This window comes from Brienomyrus brachyistius, unplaced genomic scaffold (assembly GCF_023856365.1).
Source record: "Brienomyrus brachyistius isolate T26 unplaced genomic scaffold, BBRACH_0.4 scaffold73, whole genome shotgun sequence".
NCBI lineage: Eukaryota > Metazoa > Chordata > Actinopteri > Osteoglossiformes > Mormyridae > Brienomyrus > Brienomyrus brachyistius.
The window spans coordinates 540,033-562,501 of record NW_026042348.1 but is presented as its reverse complement, the minus strand read 5'-3'; the positions used below and the strand labels follow the sequence as shown (position 1 = coordinate 562,501).

The following is a 22,469-nucleotide window of genomic DNA, read 5'->3' as shown; positions in this document are numbered from 1 at the left end:
GGGCGTTGAGGTATCTTTTATCCACAAAATAGTTTGCTGCAAACATCAGCAAACATACATCCATCCATGTATCCTACTGGGTCGCAGGGGGTCCGGAGCCTATCCCGGAAGCAATAGGCAAAAGGTAGGGAATAACCCAGGATGGGGGGCAGCCCATCGCAGGGCACATTCATGCACCAATCACTCACACATGTACACCTATGGGCAATTTAGCAACTCCAATTAGTCTCAGCATGTTTTTGGACTGTGGGGGGAAACCAGAGTACCTGGAGGAAACCTCATGACAACATGGGGAGAACATGCAAACTCCACACACATGTGACCCAGGCGGAGACTCGAACCCGGGTCCCAGAGGTGTGAGGCAACAGTGCTAACTACTGCACCACCATGCCGCCCCCAGCAAACATACAAACAACCAGAATTCCAGAAAGGTTCTTTAAACTTGAATGAAATAACAAATAAAACACTTTCAAATCACATGAGCCTATATTTTATTCACAACAGAACATAGATAATATAACAAATGTTCAAACTGGGAAATTGTACACCTTTATCCAGTAAATGAGCTCATTTCAAATTTGATGCCTGCTACATGTCCCAAAAAAGTCGGTACAGGGACAACAAATGGTTGAAAAAGCAAGAAAGTTTAAAAAGATTCAGCTGGGAGAACATCTAGCAACTAATTAAGTTAATTGATATCAGGTCTGTAACCTGATTATCATTAAAAGGGATGTCAGAGAGGCAGAGTCTCTCAGAAGTAAAGATGGGCAGAGGCTCTCCAATCTGTGTACGAGTGAATAAAAAGATTGTGGGATACTTTAAAAACAATGTTCCTCAACGTGAAATTGCAAAGGATTTATCTATCAAAAAAATTGAGAAAAACTGGAGATATCTCTGTGCGTAAGGGACAAGGCCGAAGACCTGTATTGGATGCCCGTGGTCTTTGGGCCCTCAGACGACTCTGCATCAGTCATCGGCATGATTGTGTCAATGACATGACTAAATGGGCCCAGGAATACTTCCAGAAAGCACAGTCGGTAAACACAATCCGCCGTGCCATCTGCAGATGCCAGCTAAAGCTCTATCATGCAAAAAGGAAGCCATATCTGAACATGGTCCAGAAGCGCCGTCGTGTCCTGTGGGCCAAGACTCATTTGAAATGGACTGTTTCAAAGTGGGAAAGTGTTCTATGGTCAGACGAGTCCAAATGTGACATTCTTGTTGGTAATCAAGGGCGCCGTGTCCTCCGGGCTAAAGAGGAGGGAGACCTTCCAGCGTGTTATCAGCGTTCAGTTCAGAAGCCAGCATCTCTGATGGTATGGGGGTGCATAAGTACATACGGTATGGGCAGCTTGCATGTTTTGGAAGGAACTATGAATGCTGAAAGGAATATAAAGGTTTTAGAGCAACACATGCTCCCCTCCAGAGGACGTCTGTTTCAGGGAAGGCCTTGTGTATTTCAGCAGGACAATGCAAAACCACATACTGCAGATATTACAACCACATGGCTTCGTCGGAGAAGAGTCTGGGTGCTGAATTGGCCTGTCTGCAGTCCAGATCTTTCACCTATAGAGAACATACAGTAATTTCCTGTGGCACCCATGGTGCACTGTGAGCAGGTATACAGGCCAACAGAGCATGCAGATAATTATCTGTGACACCCCTTGTACACTGTGAGCAGGTATCATTACTGACCACTTTTTATATTGAGTCATATGTTTTATGTGAATTACTTTGTACTGAACTGAAGGCCAGTATTTGTCACTGTGAATATGTTGTTGCAGACGTCCATCCAGAAATCAGAGCTGGGGGAAAAGATAAGGTCCTTATTCCAGTTAATTTTTGGTACAAATATCAATGTGTCTGTTGCAGATGGAGGATTATATATTCTAGAGGTTTCTTTTTATTTTTAAGTTGCAGAATGTTGTCTCATCTGAGGAGGATTCAGTGTATTATGTGTGAGGTCCATTTTGGTTTTGATGCTGGATTCAGTTAGTAAATATTAGAAAAATTGCATATTCTCAACCCGTATTTATGGATTAAATCTTCGAATGTCATGAAATGACTGTTACTGAAAAGGAGGTGGAGATGTGTAATCCCTTTCTGTCCCCGTGAGTGATAGTGAATGGTGATATTGTGAAGTAGGAAGTCCAGATTATTCCAGATTGGCGTGTATTTACAGGGTCTGAGAGTACAGTTAGTGATTTTAATGGCTTTCCACTGGGCTGTCAGTGCTGTGGAAATGGCAGCACTGTGTTGATAAAGCAGTTTTGTTTCTTTAATGACATTTTGAGTAAGTCTGCATGTCTGAGATTTTTACAGTACAGCTGCTCCTGCTGTAACCATGAGCTGCTGTTACTACTGCAGTGTGACCATTTAGTTAAGTCTTGCAGTTGATTTGCTAAGTAATAATTAAGAAAAATGAGCTTGTAATCCACCTTGAGATTTACTTTTCTGTAATGTGGAATGTTTGATTTTGTGTTTTTGTGTTTCCAGCAAAAATGTGACATTAATGAGTTTGAAAGAATTTTTCTGAAATTATTCTGGACGAGTAATTTTATTTTTATTGATTCAAGTGGGAGACTCATCTATTGTTTTGAATAAGGGGGTGTAGTTGAGGGTAACCAAGTCTGACAGCCTGTGGGAGATGTAGATACCCAAGTACCGGATATTTCCAGTGTGAAATGGACCATCCTGATCGGCCGAATCCCAGGCATCTTCAGACAGTGAGAATATTATGGGCTTTTTTCCAGTTTATTGTGTAGTTTGATATATTTTGAAAAGGTATTAATAAAATTGAAATTTCATGTATTGAGGGTTTCATAAAAACAGCAAGATATCATCTGCATAGAGATTAATTTTGTGTTGACTTATTAGTATGAATTCCATTTATTTCACTGTTCTGTCGTATTGCTGCCACAATTGTTTCTATGAAGATGGCAAACGCTGAAGGAGAGAGTGGGCATGCAGGCCGTCTTCCCCGTCGGAGTGTGAATGCAGGTGATGTCATCCCATCTGTGACACTGTAGCTTTGGGTGAGGTGTACAGTATTTTAACCCAGTGGGTGAACGATTCTCCGAAGCCAAATCTATGCAGTGTATTAAAGAGGAATGTCCAACTGACTGTCAGATGCAGTTTCTGCATCTAATGATGTAATCATGGTTTTAGTGTGGGTATGCTGAGCAGTATTGACTAAATTTAAATAATCTATGGATGTTGTCCGAGCCATGTCTTGTCTTGATGAAATCTGTCTGATCAGGATGGAATGACTGACTGTAACTGAGTGGCAAGAGCTTTTGGAATGATTTTCAAGTTTGTATTCATTAGTGAGAGTGGCGGGTAACTAGAGGGTTGTGTTGGGTCTTTATCAAGTCTCAATAACACTGTAATGGCCCGGTAACTAGAGGGTTGTGTTTGGACTTTATCAGGTTTCGATAATGCTGTAATGGCCGGTAACTGGAGGGTTGTGTTGGGTCTTTATCAGGTCTCAATAACACTGTAATGGCCGGTAACTGGAGGGTTGTGTTGGGTCTTTATCAGGTCTCAATAACACTGTAATGGCCGGTAACTGGAGGGTTGTGTTTGGTCTTTATCAGGTCTCAATAACACTGTAATGGCCGGTAACTGGAGGGTTGTGTTGGGTCTTTATCAGGTCTCAATAACACTGTAATGGCCGGTAACTGGAGGGTTGTGTTTGGTCTTTATCAGGTCTCAATAACACTGTAATGGCCGGTAACTGGAGGGTTGTGTTGGGTCTTTATCAGGTCTCAATAACACTGTAATGGCCGGTAACTGGAGGGTGGTGTTGGGTCTTTATCAGGTTTCAATAACACTGTAATGGTTGCTGCGCTCATATTTGATGGGATTTGTGATGCATGTTTAATTTCTCTTACCAGTCTATTGAAGAGTGGAGATAATATGCCCCCAAAATGTGTATAGATTTCTGCAGGGTAACCATCCGGTCTGGCGATTGGTTGTTAGGCATTTGGTTGAGGACCTTATGGAGTTCTTCTGATGTTAATGGTGCATCAAGCTGAGGTGGAGATTTCAGGTCCAGGGAGTACAAATCCAGACCAAGGTTTTGATTCAACAAACCAGTTGAGTCTCTGTGACTGTGACTCTTTATATTCATCTGGTTGGTTGAAACAAAATCTTGGTCTGGATTTGTACTCTCTGGACCTGAAATCTCCACCTCTGGCATCAAGGGCATCTGCTGTTTCATTGTTTAATATGGGTAAGTCTAGATTATTTTTAAATGATTCTATATCAACTGGATCTGGTTCTTGTTCTGAGAAGTATAGGTTCTTATTAAATGTTCAAAAGATGTTAATTTTGCATGATTATTGAAATATTTATTAGAAGAGTCACTCTTGCTTAAAAGTAATTCTTGTAATGGTGAGGTGATCTTATTTACTGGGGAGTTTTTGTCTGTCTCTCTGCAGGTTGTCAGGCTGTAGAGTCACAGAAGAAGGCTGTTCTTCCCTGGCTTCAGCTCTGAGGTCAAACCCCTCACACCTGAGAGAGCTGGACCTGAGCTACAATCACCCAGGAGACTCAGGAGTGAAGCTGCTTTCTGCTGTACTGGAGGATCCCAGCTGTAAACTGGAGAAGCTGCAGTGAGTACAGAGTGTGTGTCTGACACGCTACAGATACTTATGCATGTATGTGAAGAAGAAGCACCAATAAATAAATGGATACAGCAGTACTATGTCATTCTGCTTCTCCTGTAGTGTGGATCATGGTGGAGAGTGCAGGACCAGACCAGGCGTACAGAAATGTAAGTGTCTTTGCATGTTTTTATTAATAATACCATGAATACTATGTAATGGTTGTATTCACACAATTGTTGTGATGAGTGTGGCTTTTTGCACTGTGTGTAGATGGATTTCCATGTTTGTGTTTAGGTGAGTTTCATGTCATTTTAGACAAACATCCAAACGAGAAACAAAATATCAAAATCATCACCAAAAACACTATCAATTCATTTAATCATATAAATTTTTTTTTTTTTTTTTTTTTTTACAAATTAGTTATACATCTTTAATTTCACAAAAAAAGAATCCTTTGCATTTGTTCTTTTTGCGGATGCCGTGAGTGTATGTGTTTTCTGTGTGAGATTCGTTAGTATTGTCCTAAGGAGGCACCTGTAGGCAGTGAGACTCTCTCCTCAAGTGCAAAATGTGAATTTGCATTTTTACAGGGTGGTTCTGGAACATCCTTAATATTCATGAGAGAATATTACTGATTGGTCACTGAATGCCTTAAACCAGGGGAGCCCAAATCCAGTCCTGGAGGGCCAGAGTCCTGCACATTTTTGGGTTTCCCCTCACTTAACACACCTGATTCATCTCCTTGTGCTAATAACCACACAGCTCTTGAGCTGAATTATTTATGGTGGAACAGGGAAAGAACTTTGCTACACAGGGCACCGGCCCCCCGGGACTGGATTTGGACACCCCTGCTTTAGGTAGAAGAAACAGGCAGCACAAGTCGATGTTAACTGGCCAATGAGGTAGTGCCCCTCTCATAAATATTAATCAGCCAGCCAATCGTGTAGGGCTTCGCTCATGAATATTAAAAAGTTCTCCACGTTAGAAAGTATCCAAGGTGCTAAAAGAAACTAGCGCCCGGGACGCACTGGATGTGCGGCGGAAAATATCAAATTTCATTTCGGCGCCCATGTTAACAGATTAGAGCGGTCGCCTGCGTGCGCGAGATGCGGGGCTCACGCCTCGCGGCAGCGGCGCAGCGTCTACAGTCACGCGCGCGGTAGGCGGTTCTCTGTGGAAGCGTATTGCATTCATCTGGGAAAAATTTATTCTGTTTTTCCGAATTAATGAGATAAATATTGCTCTGAAAAACGGGATTATTTTCTGAATTAATGAAAACCTTCCTGTTTTTTATGATGCACGATCTGTGCCGGAATCATCATTTATATCAGAATCCAGGTCCAAATGTTTATTAAATATCACTTTAAACATGTAATAATATTACTTAAATATTCTGTTATTGATGGCCATTTTCAAGCCGCACGCGCCGGAATTAGCGATTAGAAGGAAAGACACTGACTTTAGTGTTGATCTCTGGTGCCGTTTTGTGGTAAATATGCTTGTGATGAATATGTCTGAGGAATGTCGCTGCTTTGTAATTTTTTTATTAAATTAATTAAGCTGTTAGTTTAGCTCACGCCCCATTTTGCCGGCTCTTCCCGCCGCCATCGCGCGCCCTCCTTATGTTTCATAAACTTCAGTTCTTGCTTCGTTAGGGGAAGCTGTGCTGTTTTTATATCGTACAGAAACATAAAGTACAGGCGGCCTGATGGGATTAATAATTCTTCCTCCTGCCTACAGACTCCTGCCAGCTGACGCTGGACCCCAACACAGCAAACAGACGCCTGTCTCTGTCAGGGGGGAACAGGAAGGTGACATGGGGGGCAGAGCAGCAGCCATATCCTGATCATACAGAGAGATTTGACAGCATGCAGCAAGTTCTGTGCAGAGAGAGTCTGACTGGCCGCTGTTACTGGGAGGCTGAGTGGGATGGAGATGGAGCTGTGATAGGAGTGACTTATAAAGGGATCAGGAGGGAAGCAGGGAGGGGCTGTGGGCTTGGATTCAATGACAAGTCATGGAGTCTGTGCTGTAATACTAACAGTTACTCTGTCCGGCACAATAATAAACAGACTCTCATACCCATAAAGCCCTCAGGCTCCCGCAGAGTAGGAGTGTATCTGGACTGGGGGGCTGGTGCTCTGTCCTTCTACAGAGTCTCCTCTGATGGACTGACCCCCCTGCACAGATTCAGCTCCTCATTCACTGAGTCCCTCTTTCCAGGGTTTTGGGTTTATAACTCCTCAGTGTCACTGTGACGTGTTGCTGGTTCTCCTGGCAAAGAGGTCAAATCTTTGCTTTTTAACCTTTATAATCCTTTTTACTCTGAAATGTACAGAACTGTGCAAAAGTCTTAGGCAGGCAAAGAAAATGATGTTTAGATTATCCTCCTGTTGGTGTAAAACTATGATATGATGCCTGTCAAAGTGTGTCAGCTTCGCCATTTCAGAACCTCTGCTAAAATCATCCTAGTATTTGCAGTGACCGTCCAGTGCAGCCATGTATTTTTTGACTTGGCCACTAACACACCTCATACAGCTAGTCAATCTCTCACTGACTTTTTAAACCAATATATTTAATTATTTAATTCAGTTGTTGGTGAAATTTAACAAAACCATGGAACGGCTGAGGTGCCCCTGAAGAGAAGTTTGGGAACTGAAGCGGTGTTCATCTAGCCATCCAACTAGATATCAGTAACTTTTTAGAAAACAGAAGAAATTATTACTAGTTTTTATTGTGTTACTCTTAATTTGCACACGTTCTAATGTTAAATTGTTTTTTGTTCTAAGCCTTTTGTTCACTTTCAAGAATTGCTTTTTTTTTAATTGTCTACTGCAATATGTCTGAAACGGCGATGTACACTGGTGTTTGCTGCTATAGTGCTGTTAATATATTTTTATGCATATTCTATGTTAATTCCGCTTTTTATATTTTTTTTATACACTCTACTGGGCCGATGATGAGTCAATGCAACGTAATTTTGCTCTGATGTGCACTAACCAGCCAGTTTATGTTCTGAATGACAATGAAGTAGCTATTCTATTCTATTCTATTCTATTTCTGGATAAGTATGGGCTGGAATACAGAGAGAAGCTGGTGGCCAAAGCAGTGAAGGTCATGAGTGGCAGATGCTCTGGGGTCCAAACAGGAGTTAGAGAGGTTGCCAGATATGCATTTTATGTTCACTGCAGCCCACACTGTTTGCATTTGTCATTGTTGACTGTGTGAAAAATGTCCCTGTAGCTGCATGTTTTCTTCTCTTTGCTGGAAAGACTGTGTGTGATCATGTCAGGCTCATATATTCACAAGAAATGGCTGGATGTTCAGAAATAAATGTTCAGTGGGGCCCGGGGGAACTGCAAAGGCTCAGTGAGACTAGATGGGCCTGCTGCCGTGCTGCGTGTAGAAACCTTATGGAGAGGCTGAGTGCTGTACTAAGGCTGCCAGGTGAGATTTTAGATGATGCCGATCCCCAGAGAGCTGCAGAGGCAAGAGGACTGCAGTCTCAGATTGACTTGAATTTTGTAGGGCTCCTTGTAGTGTTCAGAAAGGTGCTCGGTCAAGCAAAGTTTCTGCCAGACAAGCTGCATTCACCTAAGGCTGATCTTAGCAAAGCAGCCGACCTCACTGACACCCCAGACAGACCTTTGGAGAACATCGCAAAGAGGACAGCTTTACTGAGCTGTGGGGTACAGTGACTGAAACATGCAGTGATCGCCGCATTTCTGCCACTGTCAAACCAAAAAGAACCAAACACACCTCAAGCACACCACATGATAGTCTTGTCACATCTACACCTGGACAGCAAAGACATGCTAACAGCAAAGACGCCTTCAGAAAAGGAGCGTTTATTCCCACCATGGAGTCCATGATGAGGGAGATGGACAGGTGCTTCTCAAACTCCAGCTGTAACATAATGAGCAGCATACAAGCACTAAGCCATCAGACAGCGACTCTAAAAGGAGCAGCTGCTTTTGTTAGTGGCTCAGGCAGGTGGCTCTGATCTGCAAGGCTTGGAAAGTGAGATACAGCAGATATAAAGACTGGAAAGAAACAGAGCAGATAGTAAAGTGAAGCCATCCAGCCTGACAGAGTTAGTGAGGATCCTGGCTCCTTTAAGGACGTCTTCTTTGGACTTTATCCTCTGTGTCAGATTGCTGTTGTTTTCCCAGTGAGGACTGCAGGCTGTGAGCGCAGCTTTTCAGCATTGAAACTTGTAAAAAATCACCAGCGATCAGCCGTAGCAGATGAGCGTCTGTGGAATCTAGCTGATCTCAGCACTGAGAACCAGGCTGTAAAAGCACTTAATTTAGATGTTTATGAAACGTTCTGCTGCTCAGCACAACAACCGTCGCCTTAAGGCGTCTTAAGAAAAATGTGGTCACTGTAAAAGTTAGTGCACCACCTTTTACACGGTGGAGACTGAATACATCATTACTAGAGTTATTTTTAGAAGTTATTAAAAAAGATTGGACAACATTTATTGAAACAAATGACCTGCCTGGTATCTCTGCTTACAGACTCTGGGAGACGTCAAAGGCTGTAACTGGAGGTAGAATAATTTCATATTCAGCAGACAAAAGGAAAAAGGGAAAAGCTCTCGAGACAGAACTAGAACAGAAAATTAAAACTTTGGAATCAGCACATGTTTCCTCCCAAGAAAAACACTGAGCTGAGAAAATCCATCCATCCATCCATTTTCCAAACCGCTTATCCTATTGGGTCGCGGGGGGTCCGGAGCCTATCCCGGAATCAATGGGCACGAGGCAGGGAACAACCCAGGATGGGGGGCCAGCCCATCGCAGGGCACACTCACACACCATTCACTCACACATGCACACCTACGGGCAATTCAGCAACTCCAATTAGCCTCAGCATGTTTTTGGACTGTGGGGGGAAACCGGAGTACCCGGAGGAAACCCCACAACGACACGGGGAGAACATGCAAACTCCGCACACATGTGACCCAGGCGGAGACTCGAACCCGGGTCCCAGAGGTGTGAGGCGACAGTGCTAACCACTGCACCACCATGCCGCCCCGAGCTGAGAAAATGTGAAATGGAATTGCAAGAATTAAGAGACAAAAAAACTCTTTCTGTCACAGGTATGTGCTCCATGACATGATCGATATGGACTCCACACTCTCCCTTTCCAGTGTGTCACTCTCCCTTCCCAGTGTGTCACTCTCCCTTTCCAGTGTGTCACTCTCCCTTGTGTTTTCGGATCCGAGTGGAGCTTGTGGTTACACACCAGCTGCCACCTGTTGTTATCCTGTAACATGAATGATTCTGTATTTGAATCTCTTCGTCCCCAATCTGAGTCTCGGATCCGAGTGGAGCTTGTGGTTACACACCAGCTGCCACCTGTTGTTATCCTGTAACATGAATGATTCTGTATTTGAATCTCTTCGTCCCCAATCTGAGTCTCAGTTCCTCGATGAAAGTCATCAAGTGGTCAAGAACCTATGAAGGAGATCAGGGGTTTGTGGTCTATATGCACCGTGACGTCCAATCCCAAGAGACATATGATCATTCACTTACAGGCCCGTGTCACACCAAGGGCCTCTTTTTTGATCAGTGCATATCGGGTTTCACTGGGAGTCAGACTCCTACACAGACATGTACATCACTGGTCTGTATTCTCCATCTGGCTGCCTCTGCATTAGCCCTCCTCCAAGGCTGTATGACGATGCATCTGCTGACACAGGAGTTTCTCTTTTCTGATCAGTGCGTATCGGGTTTCACTGGGAGTCAGACTCCTACACAGACATGTACATCACTGGGCTGTATTCTCCATCTGGCTGGGGGCAGGCAGGGAGAAAACCTGCCAATGTAGTTCACCATCCCCACAATGCGTCTCACTCCTTCAGTACTCTGAGGTTTGGGCATGTTGATAACGGCTTTAATGTTGTCGGGATTCACCTCAGTCCCTTTAGCGCTTATTTTATGTCCCAGGAACTTCACTTCATTCACTCTGAACTCACAGTGTTCATTTAGAGAGAGGTCTGCATTCTCAAACTTCTGGGGAACTTTGCATAGCCTATCGTCATGCTCCCTCTGGTCTTTGACAAATTACCAAAATGTCATCAGTATAGCACATTGTTCTAGGTGTGCCTGAAACAATCTGAGAGATTCTCAGCTGGAAGTGCTCAAGTGCCGAGGTGATCCCAAAAGGCAGTCTGTTTAAATGGTACCCGCTGAAGAAGAGTAATGAAGGTCATCAAGGGCTCGGAGTCTTTATATGAGGGTATCTGCCAGAATCCCGATCAGGCATCCCGTTTGGAGAACGCTACTGCCCCGTCCAGTTTGGCAAGTGTGTCATCCACAGCAGGGAGTATGTGCCTCTTTCAGCAGACACTTCCATTGAGTCTTGTTAGGTCCACACAGATCCTAATATGTGGCAGAGCGGGCTAAGCCTCGGAAGGTCGGAAGGTTGCTCGATCAAGCCTGGCTTTGGCAGAACAGCCACATGTCTCTGGGCCCTTGAGCAGAGCCCTTAACTCCCAGCTCCATAGGTGCCACTGCAGGTGGCTGCCCTTTGCTGCCAAGCTGACTCTCACCTCCATGTGTACAGAGCTCCATGTCCAGGGGCTGACAGTGCATATGGTGATGCCACCTCAGCTAACGCTATATTATAATACAACTTACTGCTGATTCACCTGCCTGTTGATTTCGGCTGTTAAAATTTGCTCTCTCATATATTATAATGTGTTTAATAATAAAATACTCAGCCAGGGCTTTTGGTTTTGGATACGTCCATTTCTTTCCACTCAGGCTACCCAGATACTCGTCCAGTCCCTCGTCATCTCACGCCTGGACTACTGCAACTCGCTTCTAGCGGGTTTACCACTGCGTGCCATCTGTCCCCTCCAACTGCTTCAGAATGCAGCTGCTCGACTTGTTTTCAACCTTCCAAAGTTCCCACACCACTCCTTTGCTACGCTCTCTCCACTGGCTTCCTGTAGCTGCCCGCATCAAATTCAAAACACTGATGCTCACATACAAAGCCAAAAATGGTCTGGCACCATCCTACCTAAAAGACCTCATCACACCCCGTACTGCACCCCGATCTCTCCGATCCTCCAGCACTGTTAGACTGGTCCCACCACCCCTCAAGGCACAAGGACGACACACATCTCGGCTCTTCTCTGTCCTGGCGCCTAGTTGGTGGAATGAACTCCCCCTTGATGTCCGAACAGCGGAAACGCTGGCTGTCTTCAACCGACAACTCAAAGCTTTCCTTTTTCAGAAATACCTGAAGTAGTACTCTGTATTCTTACTCAGCTCTTTTCCGTGTGTGTGTATGTGTACAAAAAAAAAAAAAAATTATTGTTGCACTTTCTCAACAGTGTTCAGATAGATGGTATTCATAGCCTGGGTCCTTATTGAGCTAGTATCGGAAAAATTCATCGCAGCGTCTTAAAGCACTTATGTAAGTCGCTCTGGCTAAGGGCGTCTGCCAAATACTGTAAATGTAAATGTAAATGTCTCTGCAAACTATTTCTGTTCGTCAGACAAAACCAGCGTGTCATTGCTTTTCTCCCCAGTCATGTACAGCAGCGAGTTGAATGGTCTTCCTCAGTCTTTTCAGATATTCCTGAAGCTCCTCGAAATCACTCAGATCATCGTAGGCACTAAGTCCAGCTGCTTGGCCTGTCAAAATTGAAGCTTCCTGGAGGTTCTACTGAAAATATCTGCTCCACCTCTCATGTTATTTTCTTTGCTCCCCTCTTGGAAACGCATCTGTAAGCTGGCCAGCTCCCTCACTTACTGTAGCAGGCCCTAGTATTGCCAGATTCTCAGTATTTCCTCTGACCTTCAAACTAATGTTGGTTTTCTACTCACGGGCTCCTGCTGCCGATCTTCTGACCCCATGTAAAATATTCTGCTGTGAATCTTAGAATTTCCAACAGACCACGACCACAGATGCATTCAGACTCAGCCTTTTACTTCTGTATCCTCTGCTTTTCCTGTATCTCCCCTTACCCAATGCTTTAGTGCCCCCTAGTGTCCTGACATGGTTCTGTTATAAGAGTTGGTGGTGGTTATAATCAAACCCAACCCCCCGGCCGGCAACAGAATAATTCAGCCCTGTCATTTTTATGTCTTCTGTAAATATAAAACTTACCAAAGAATAGTGTCAGAATGGCAGGATGCACCTGTGTGTATGCAGACAAGTGTCCATGTTTTATACAGTCGATGGGTCAAAGTATATTCACAGACAAAAGAGGCTCACACTGAAACATAACAGAAAAGAGTTATAACTTTCTGTTTAAATTTCTCAAAGCAAAAGAAAGCTTAATTTATCATTAAATTTTGGAAATATACAGTAATATTCTAAATGTCCCAGACTGTTTAATATCTCGATCACTTTAAATTTGTATTTCTGATGCACGTCACACCCAGGGTGAACCCCTGCCCTGTGCTGGCTGGGATGGGCCCAGGCTCCCCTGCAACAATGACCCACATGTGGATGGATGGACACTGTATGTACATTAGTCAGCCACATATGCTGTATGGCTTTGTTTTCCGGACAGTCTGGGCTACTCAGATATGTCATAATCTGATGTGTAAATGCTGACAGTCTTGATATCCTTATCAGGAAAAACTACTTGTGCATATAGATATTTCTCAATTTTTAGTCTCATCTAATATAAAAATTGGGCAATAAAAAGCTTATTTTAGTTTATGGTCCACTGGATAAACACAGACATTACAGACGGTTTTAGAGTCTAATGCTGAATGTTGTTTGCTGTCATTTTTCTGCCTGCATATGCTGTGACTGGTGCAGTGAAATTTGAGAATGTGTTTGTGGTCAGTATCATAGCCTCAGACAACAAACCAACGCTGTACCGCGTCACTGTGTTTACATGTGGGAGGGGTACCAGTTACATAATGGGCTCGATCTAATTCAACTGTTTTCAACTGTTTTCATAAACTTTTTTAGACACATAATGCAAAAATATGAAGGAATTATCTTCTTAATAAACAGCATATTGCATTTTTTGAGTGAATTTCCATTCCTTAATTTATAGGCTTATAATGATATAATTAATAAAATTAGGGCAAACATGCCATTTTTGTTCAAAAGTCCATGAAACATTGAAAATTGTTTTACTCTGTCGTTGGTATGTATAAAAAGTCGCTAATCTGTTTGGAATAAATGTTTGTTTCCAGTAAAATTCTCTGGCTTCTTTTCCGAAAAGTGGCTCTTCTCAATTCGGTTGCCGACCCCTGAGCCAGACTGACATCCACTGAGCTGGACAGAAGCATCTGTCGTGAAATTGCTAAGAGTGGCTGCATATCTAAGCTTTTCTGTCAGTGTTCAGGTAAACAAACTATGTATAGAAATGAGGTTTTCCTTTGGATAAGCAGACAGATGAAATATCTGTGTTCAGTAACAAAATGAGTTGTATAAGTACCTCTGATTGTAAGTCTCTTTCCCATGCGCTCATGCTTTGTGTGGCTCTGCACTGCCATCTGCTGACAGAATAAAGTAGCTGCACCCAAGACATGCTAAAGTCATACTGGAGAATTTCCACAGCAATATGACATGTTCATGTTCATTATAACCACATTCACGGTGCCTCCTGCTGACAGGCTTGATCGTAGCACATTGCTATGAGTCTTCAGTCAAACTGACACAAATCTATAACATTCATGGTAACTGATATCGTGTTTCTCTCCCAAAGCACCTTCTGAAGTAAGAATTGTACCCTGAAACACACAGGTGTCCTCTTCACACATGCTGATGAGCTTAAAGAAAACCAAACCATTGAGGAATATGTGAAGGAGAACAAGGATCTGAAGGAACTTGTTGATAAGTGTGGAGGCCGAGTCCATGTCATTCACTCTAAGCACTGGAACAGAAAAGATAAAAATGCTCAGTCTGCAGATCTCATGGAACAACTACAGCAAGTGATGATAGAGAGGAGAGAAGCTGGGGAATCACAGGCTGTTCAGACACTGGAAGAACTGGCTGTTAGAACAAAGATCATCACACCTGATCAGGAACCAGGCCAAGAGTCAGGAAGACCTTCAAGCTCTGATGGAAACCTGGATGAATCAGAGTGCAGGAGTAACAGCCTTCAGATTAAACAGCTGCTGACAGCTATAGAGAACATGGTGACAAACAATGGCAGCAGTCATTACGGAAATAAATCACTGCAGGTCATAGCAGAAATGGAGGTGAAAACGACAAAAGAAGAGATGGAGGAGAGAGGAGAGGAAGCAGGGGAGTTTGAGATCAGGAGAAGAGCAGGAGAGAGAGTGAGCTGGGGCATTAGGGGCAGCAGGAGCTGCTGATGCTGGGGCAGTTGGGCATTAGGGGCAGGAGCAGTAGTAGGAATAGTGGGTGTAACTGCGGGGGGTTTGGCTGCAGCAGGAGCCATAGGAGGGGGGGGGGGGGGGGGGGCTGAAAGAGGCAGAGCTGCAGCCAGAGCAGACAGTGCAGGAGAGACTGCAGACAATGCAGCTGAAGTTGTGGCAGAGATGGCAGGAAAAACTGCAAAAGAAACTGGGGAATCGGGGCAGAGACTGAGAAGAGCAAAGGAAACACCTTATAAAACACTGTAGTGGGTCACATGCAGGGAAGCAGCCGCCTGAGTGATAGATGCAAGTAAATAGCTGCTGCATTAATTATATGCAAGGAAAGAGCCGCTTCATTGATTAAGCTGTAGGCAGGCAGGACTGTCTACTGTGACAGAAGTGTGGGGAGCCACACAAAAGCCAGTGAGACCTGGAGAATAAGCTCACACACAGCTTCAGCAGGACTCTGCTAAGACGGGATGACTCTGCCCAGCATGAATGGGGTCAACTGTGATCAAATGCTGCACGTGAAACGGGGGGTTTAACCGGCATCCTACCCACATATTTTACATACATGGGCACCGACTGGGGGCATCAAGAATAATTTACTGTAAGAAGCAATGGTAATAGAAAATAATAATAACAAAACATTTCTTCTCAAAGTATTATTAGGTATGTAATTAATGTCATTTAAAGATGAATGTCACTAATATTATTATTGCATTTAATTTGCATATTTTGTCAAATGAAAATCTATACTTTTCTTCAACACAACATGCAGCTTCTATCCCAAGCACAATCCACATTATTACTTAAAAGCTTATTGACACCCTGATTCTGGTATCACTTACTTTTCAGTAATTTCAAGTAAACATTATCTGTGCTGTATTTGTATGATGAAACCAATCCTTGAGCCCAATATAAAATAACTGAAATAAACACACAGTCATTCAAACTCCAGCACTTTTAAATTTTGTTTTGTCTTTCAATAAAAGCTGCAGCATCAAATCTGGCCAGTTTTGATCTGCTTGCCATTTTTGCCTAAAAATAAATGCTGGTGTTATCAAAAACTATGTCATATAGCTATATTCCAGATTTATTACAGCCAAACACATCTCGGAGCTCCGAGGAACCTACTTCTCCCTACATTTCCCTCCTTCTCACTCTTCCCTCAAATACTGTTACATTTTTCCACACTCACACCCTGTCTTGATCATGCTCTGACTGCATGGCATCCTTATGCAGGGCAAACTATTTTCAGTCTTATCTTGTATAATATGACATAAATATTGAATTTGATAGTCATCTTCTATTTTCACATCCGAACACAACGCACGAACATGAAGGGATCGTTTGCATTTGCAACGTACACCCCCCAGCGGAATACTGGCCTCGGACCGGGGTGGGAATCCCCAAGCTGCAAGACTGTACTGCGTCACGTTAACATTAGCTAGTTAGTTAGCATGGATACAGAGTGCACCGGACTACAACTATAAAGGACGTAAGGTGCGTGATATAGTAAAACATTTATTAACTGGTAATGCACGTTAGCATTACGTTAAATGACAACTTTACCTGTTACTTACCAGAATAGCCTCCTATACGTTCGCTGAATGAGGCGCAGAGGGCGGCGCGTTTTTCAGAAACACACCAGAGTTAAACTTACGCCGCGTTATTTACCGGCACTTCTAACACCAACATTTGCAGCCATTAACTCATAGGTGATAGTAACACTGAAATGTTTTTTTTCTGCGTCAAAATAAGATAACACTGTAATTTTGATAATTTATTGTTTTTCTTTACTTAACCGTACCTTCCTCCGTCTCTGCTTATTGACGTTGAGGAGAGTGTCGAATATAAATTAAAGATCCAAAATTATCAAAGACAGACACAACACTGAAGAGATTACAAAGACACAGTTTAAAAAATAAGTATATGTTTTATTGTAAATCTCCTATCTTAACTTAGCCTATCATATTTTAACTTAGCCTATCTAATGATATTTTAACTTAGCTTATCTTATCATATGTTAACTTAGCCTATCTTAACATATTTCATCTAAGCCTCTTATCCTATCTTATCTTATCCTATCTTATATATATAATAATACTTAAACAATGTCTCTATTATCCCTCCGTCCCCGGCCATAACCCACAAGTCCGTCACCAATAATGTCTCTGTCAGTCCTCTGTTTCCGTCCATAACCCATGAGTCCGTGCATTCGTTGTAGGAGTTGCTGCTCGGCGGAATGCTGACGCTGTCCCTGGCCTCTCTCTGGTTGTAGATCGCAGGAGCCGTTGCTGTCCGGACGACGGAGGAACTTCAGCTGTGGCCTCTTCCTCGTCGCTCCTTCTTCCTCCAGCGTGGGTAGCCTGTCCCTCCCGCTCCACGGACGAACCCTCTGGCCACGGTCGTTTTCTTCTCTTCCAGTCTGGGATAGCCAGTTGTTAAAACAAGGAAAGGTTATTGATATGACACATTTTATGCTCTAATTAAAGTGTTCTAATAAAGTCACTTAAGCCAGGGCTTTACCTTCGGCATGTCAGACACCCTCCGTGTCGATTGGGGCTGCTTGTCCGTGTCATCCATCTTCTTAATCACGCCTTCATTCATTGTTATTTTAACCTTGATTGTTATTTTAATTTTGATCTTAACAACGTTGATTTCTTTGTTCTCCATTTTTTTAGACGTCAAGTCCCTTCAAAATGCAACCAGTCGTTCAGATGCTCAAAAAGTTTGAGAAGGTAAGTACATGTGATTCAAAAGTAACCAAGCTGTTGTCACGGACGCCTATTCGTACCATAACAGACGATGCGATCCTCTGCAGCTCGTCGGTGACTTTCGGCCGCGTTCGGCTCCGACTGACCGGTCGTAGGTCCGATTCGGCTGTAAGCAGGTTGCCAACTCTGACGCATCTGGCGCGAGACTCGGGCTTTCAGACTCAAACGCACACAGCAATAAATCTTATGGAGAATCTCTATTAATCCATTTAAAACCTAAAACTGGCTACATCAAAAGTGTTTGGGCAGTTTGCAAATCCTGAAGACTATTTACAAGGTAATAAAACCGTTATATAAATGTGAATACGTGTGTAGACTTGTCTCGAATTGAAAATCTCGCGCCAATCAGCTGACCAAAGTTGGCAACCCTGCGTAAGTCTGCCCTTTATTTTATATGCAAAAATGATCATATGCAGGGGGCACATAACTGGTATGAAAGTACTTATTCGCCGTTTAAACCGATACGCGCGGTAATGTCTTGTAGCAGCGTAAATACGTGTTTATTTTATGTGCATTCGCGCTGTTAGGACAAGAAATCATTGTGTATTTTAGCCTTCATGTCGCTGAAGTAGTACAAATTAGCCACATAAATGTTAAGATGCACGGTAATTTCTTGTCATAGCGTGAATGCACATAAAATATATACGCATTTGCGCTGCTACAACAAGGAATTGCCACGCGTGTACGGGGAATGCGTACTTGCGCACCATGCAGTTATGTGCGCTCCTGATCATATGTATAGTATATTGTACAATAAATGGTATAACATTTAAGTCGTATTGTTAGGTCTTTTTTAATCATAAATTTCTAAGTTCATTCCTGCCGACAGTTGGGGCAGAGACTGTCATACGCTCTGGGTCACACTCACAGCCAGACGCAGCGCAACAGTGAAAGATTTACAAATGTGACAAAAGGTCTTCTGTGTGTCAATTAATTCCTACATAGAGCTTTAATCCCGTTTACATGGAAAGCTGTAGTTATTGTGCCCCTGACAATTCCAAATTTCTATTTGCAGCAAACTGACAAACAGAATAAGTCCAGGACACTGGAAAATACTTGAAAAACATGGTAAAGTGGATTTCAGCATTTTCTGTCGTTACATTTGTATTAGAATTGTAACAAATGTCTTCGTTAGTACTATATTGTATTTCGCAGGATGTTCCTTGACAGATTGGTTCTGTGGACTGTGGTGTGTTCATGTTGATTGTTGTCACGTCACGAATCGGGGAAACAAAGGATTTATTGGGGAAACCAGCTAGGAACACGGGACAATAGAAGTAGCGACTTAAATGACATGATTGGGAAAGCATATTTTGAAGCGGAGTTAAATACATAGGACTAATGAAAACAACTGGAAACAGCGAATGACATCGGGATTCCACACGAGGTTAACGAGGGGGCGTGGCACACGGGAGGAGCGGACAAGCGGCGCATGACAATTGTAAGACAGCCCACCTTGAATTGTTCAACTTCAGATACAGAGAATGTATTGAAGTTTTTCCCCTCCCCTCCCTTTTATCAGTATGCACTCTGCATGGCCTTGGTGTGTCTTGAGTATTACAAAATGCACCATGAACTGTCTATATTATATGTCTATATTATATTTTTATTTATGTCATAATATGTGAATTTGATCTGTTGTTTTTCAGTGAGTTGCAGGGATTTGACAAAAACATCCTTTTAGAAATGCGTGAGGAAGTAAGTCCTTTTCTTTTTGACAAGTAGTGTATCTGTCAGGTTTGTGATGCAACAGAGAAATTAAATATTTTATTTCACTCCTCAGGGTCAAGACTCTGGTCTCCAGCTCACCGCTCTCTGTTATATTTCCATAGCCATGTTGTCCGATAGTAACATTGAATTTTTCTATGCTATAGTTTTTTATGTTTAATCATTGCATGCTATATAAATGATTATAAATAATAGTTTATTTTCCTTGTGACGTGTCTGTGCTTAATAGTATTAAATAAGAGTTAAAATAACCGCAGTTTCCTCAACTAATGTATTTCATGAACTGATATTTTCCCAACAAAACCCATGTTTGCATTCAAGTCTCTGTCATATTTTTTACATAATATTTGCAACAACCGTTATGAAAATTTTTGCAGAATACGTACTACAAGCCTCTCTAGTTGCAGCCACACCCATATCCAAACTGACATATAAGGTATATTTGTTTATGTGTGTTTCCAAGGTACCAGCATTCCTACAGAGCCATGTTGCATAATATATCCACATATAGGCAATTTCAGTGTGAGTCCTGATGCATTATGCATACTGCTTTCAAATCTGTGATCAAAGCACTGACTGCAAAAAACATGGAGACCATAACGTCTCTAAAAGGTGAAAACGCAACATGTCAAGCGCCCCCTACTGGCTGGCTGCAGTACTATTATTAGCACCACCTATGTGCTAATACCCCCAATGTGTTTCAGTGGTAAGAGGCGATTTTCCACATTACTTTCATGTCTTTCTATCTACACAATAACAAAACATTTCTTCTCAATGTATTATTAGTTATGTAATTAATGTCATCTAAAAATGAACGTCACTAATATTATTATTACAATTAACTTGAATATTTTGTAAAATGAAAATCTGTACTTTTCTTCAACACAACATGCAGCTTCTATCCCAAGCACAATCCACATTATTACTTAAAAGCTTATTGACACCCTGATTCTGGTATCACTTACTTTTCAGTAATTTCAAGTAAACATTATCTGTGCTGTATTTGTATGATGAAACCAATCCTTGAGCCCAATATAAAATAACTGAAATAAACACACAGTCCTGGAGAATAATCTCACAGACAGCTTCAGCAGGACTCTGCTAAGACGGGATGACTCTGCCCAGCATGAATGGGGTCAACTGTGATCAAATGCTGCACGTGAATCGGGGGGTTTAACCGGCATCCTACCCACATATTTTACATACTGTACATGGGCGACCGACTGGGGGCATCAAGAATAATTTACTGTAAGAAGCAATGATAATAGAAAATAATAATGACAAAACATTTCTTCTCAAAGTATTATTAGGTATGTAATTAATGTCATTTAAAGATGAATGTCACTAATATTATTATTGCATTTAATTTGCATATTTTGTCAAATGAAAATCTATACTTTTCTTCAACACAACATGCAGCTTCTATCCCAAGCACAATCCACATTATTACTTAAAAGCTTATTGACCCCCTGATCCTGGTATCACTTTTCAGTCATTTCAAGTAAACATCATGTGTGTTGTATTTGTATGAGGAAACCAATCTTATCAACATCAACAACTGGAATAAACTCACAATCATTCAAACTTCAGCACTTTTAAATTTTGTTTTGTCTTTCATTAAAAGCTGCAACATCAAATCTGGCCAGTTCTGATCTGCCTGCCATTTTTGCCTAAAAAATAAATGCTGGTGTTATCAAAAACTATGTCATATAGCTATATTACAGATTTATTACAGCCAAACACATCTCGGAGCTCCGAGGAACCTCCTTCTCCTTACATTTGGGGAAGATGGTGGCGCAGGAGGTAGTGCTATCGTTTAGCAACCAGAGAGTTGCAGGTTCGAGCCCTGGTTTCTACTGACCCCATCAAAGTGTCCTTCAGCAAGATACTGAACCCCAAATTGCTCCCGGCGTGCAGCTTGGCGCCTTGCATGGCAGCCTCCCCCCCGGTGTGTGGATGGGTGAATGTGAGGCATGAATTGTAAAGTGCTTTCAGTTCTCGTAAGAGTAGAAAAACACATTTACCATGTGTGTTTTGGATTTGGATTGTATTAGTGTGTAGTTAATCGCCTGTGTCACAGTAACATTTTCACAGGAATTTGGGAGATTGAAGTGTTATCCTCCTGTTGGTGTAAAACTATGATATGATGCCTGTCAAAGTGTGTCAGCTTCGCCATTTCAGAACCTCTGCTAAAATCATCCTAGTATTTGCAGCGACCGTCCAGTGCAGCCATGTATTTTTTGACTTGGCCACTAACAGACCTCATACAGCTAGTCAATCTCTCACTGACTTTTTAAACCAATATATTTAATTATTTAATTGATAATGGTGAAATTTAACAAAATCATGGAACGGCTTACTAGTTTTTTATTGTGTTACTCTTAATTTGCAGACATTCTAATGTTAAATTGTGTTTTTTGTTCTAAGCCAAAATACACTTGCTACCCAGATAAACAGCTTCAAACATTTCTTTGGACTGCCTAAGACTTTTGCACAGTACTGTATATATACACACACGCAGTTATACAGATGTATAGAGAACATGCTTGAGCAATTATGACGACCATTTTGCATGTAATGACTTATACAATGAACTAACACCAGATGTTTTGGGGGATCAGACTTTTCAAAAGAGAACCAGTATAATATGTGACCCATCACCACGAAATGAGTCTTATTCCCCACCCATAAGAGTCACCCATAAGACTCATTTCATGGTGATGAGTCACATATATTTTGACCAACATGTCATGAACAATTGAAAATGTAGGAATCAGCAGATGATTGTACATAATTATTCGCACTACTGAGCCAAAGCATTTGCAATTTGACCAAAAGAATGAGACTTTGCATGTATGATGTGCAAAAGGGACTCGATGATGTGGAGGTTGTACAAGTAGTTATGAGAACTTCATTTCTGATCTGAGAAATGTACCAAAGCGACCGAGAAAACCTTGTTCTGCTGTACACTAGAGTAAATGCATGGGCTGGACTATTCACAGTCCCATAGAAGAAGCAAAATCACATTTCCTCAAGTGGAATTA

The 22,469-nt window shown here is 42.2% G+C and overlaps 1 protein-coding gene and 2 long non-coding RNA genes across 14 annotated transcripts in view; 2 read left to right on the top strand and 1 right to left on the bottom strand.

Annotated features, from left to right (window-relative positions):
• The window catches only part of LOC125726500 (NACHT, LRR and PYD domains-containing protein 3-like), a 40,770-nt gene extending 32,863 nt beyond the window's left edge, over positions 1–7,907 (top strand). For 3 of the 11 annotated variants that reach the window (XM_049002866.1, XM_049002867.1, XM_049002868.1), the window contains exons 13-15: positions 4,443–4,616; positions 4,731–4,777; positions 6,351–7,897. In XM_049002866.1, coding sequence (XP_048858823.1) covers positions 4,443–4,616; positions 4,731–4,777; positions 6,351–6,868 — 739 coding nt within the window. In that variant the 3' untranslated portion in view covers positions 6,869–7,897. Of the gene's footprint in view, positions 1–4,442; positions 4,617–4,730; positions 4,778–6,350 lie in introns of those variants that run through there. The other 8 variants (XM_049002869.1, XM_049002871.1, XM_049002874.1 and 5 more) reach the window with 7 other exon arrangements.
• On the bottom strand, positions 6,944–21,673 carry LOC125726525 (uncharacterized). Its single transcript, XR_007388228.1, has 2 exons — positions 21,610–21,673; positions 6,944–7,062 (listed from the first exon to the last, which is right to left on the bottom strand). It is a non-coding gene; the product is annotated as an uncharacterized LOC125726525 (long non-coding RNA).
• Positions 17,603–19,556, top strand: LOC125726523 (uncharacterized). 2 transcript variants are annotated; one of them, XR_007388226.1, is made up of 5 exons: positions 17,603–17,661; positions 18,713–18,765; positions 19,034–19,138; positions 19,347–19,395; positions 19,481–19,556. It is a non-coding gene; the product is annotated as an uncharacterized LOC125726523 (long non-coding RNA). The 2 variants fall into 2 exon arrangements; XR_007388225.1 differs by lacking the exon at positions 17,603–17,661 and having other exon boundaries at positions 18,567–18,765.
• Positions 21,674–22,469: the final 796 nt, after the last annotated feature.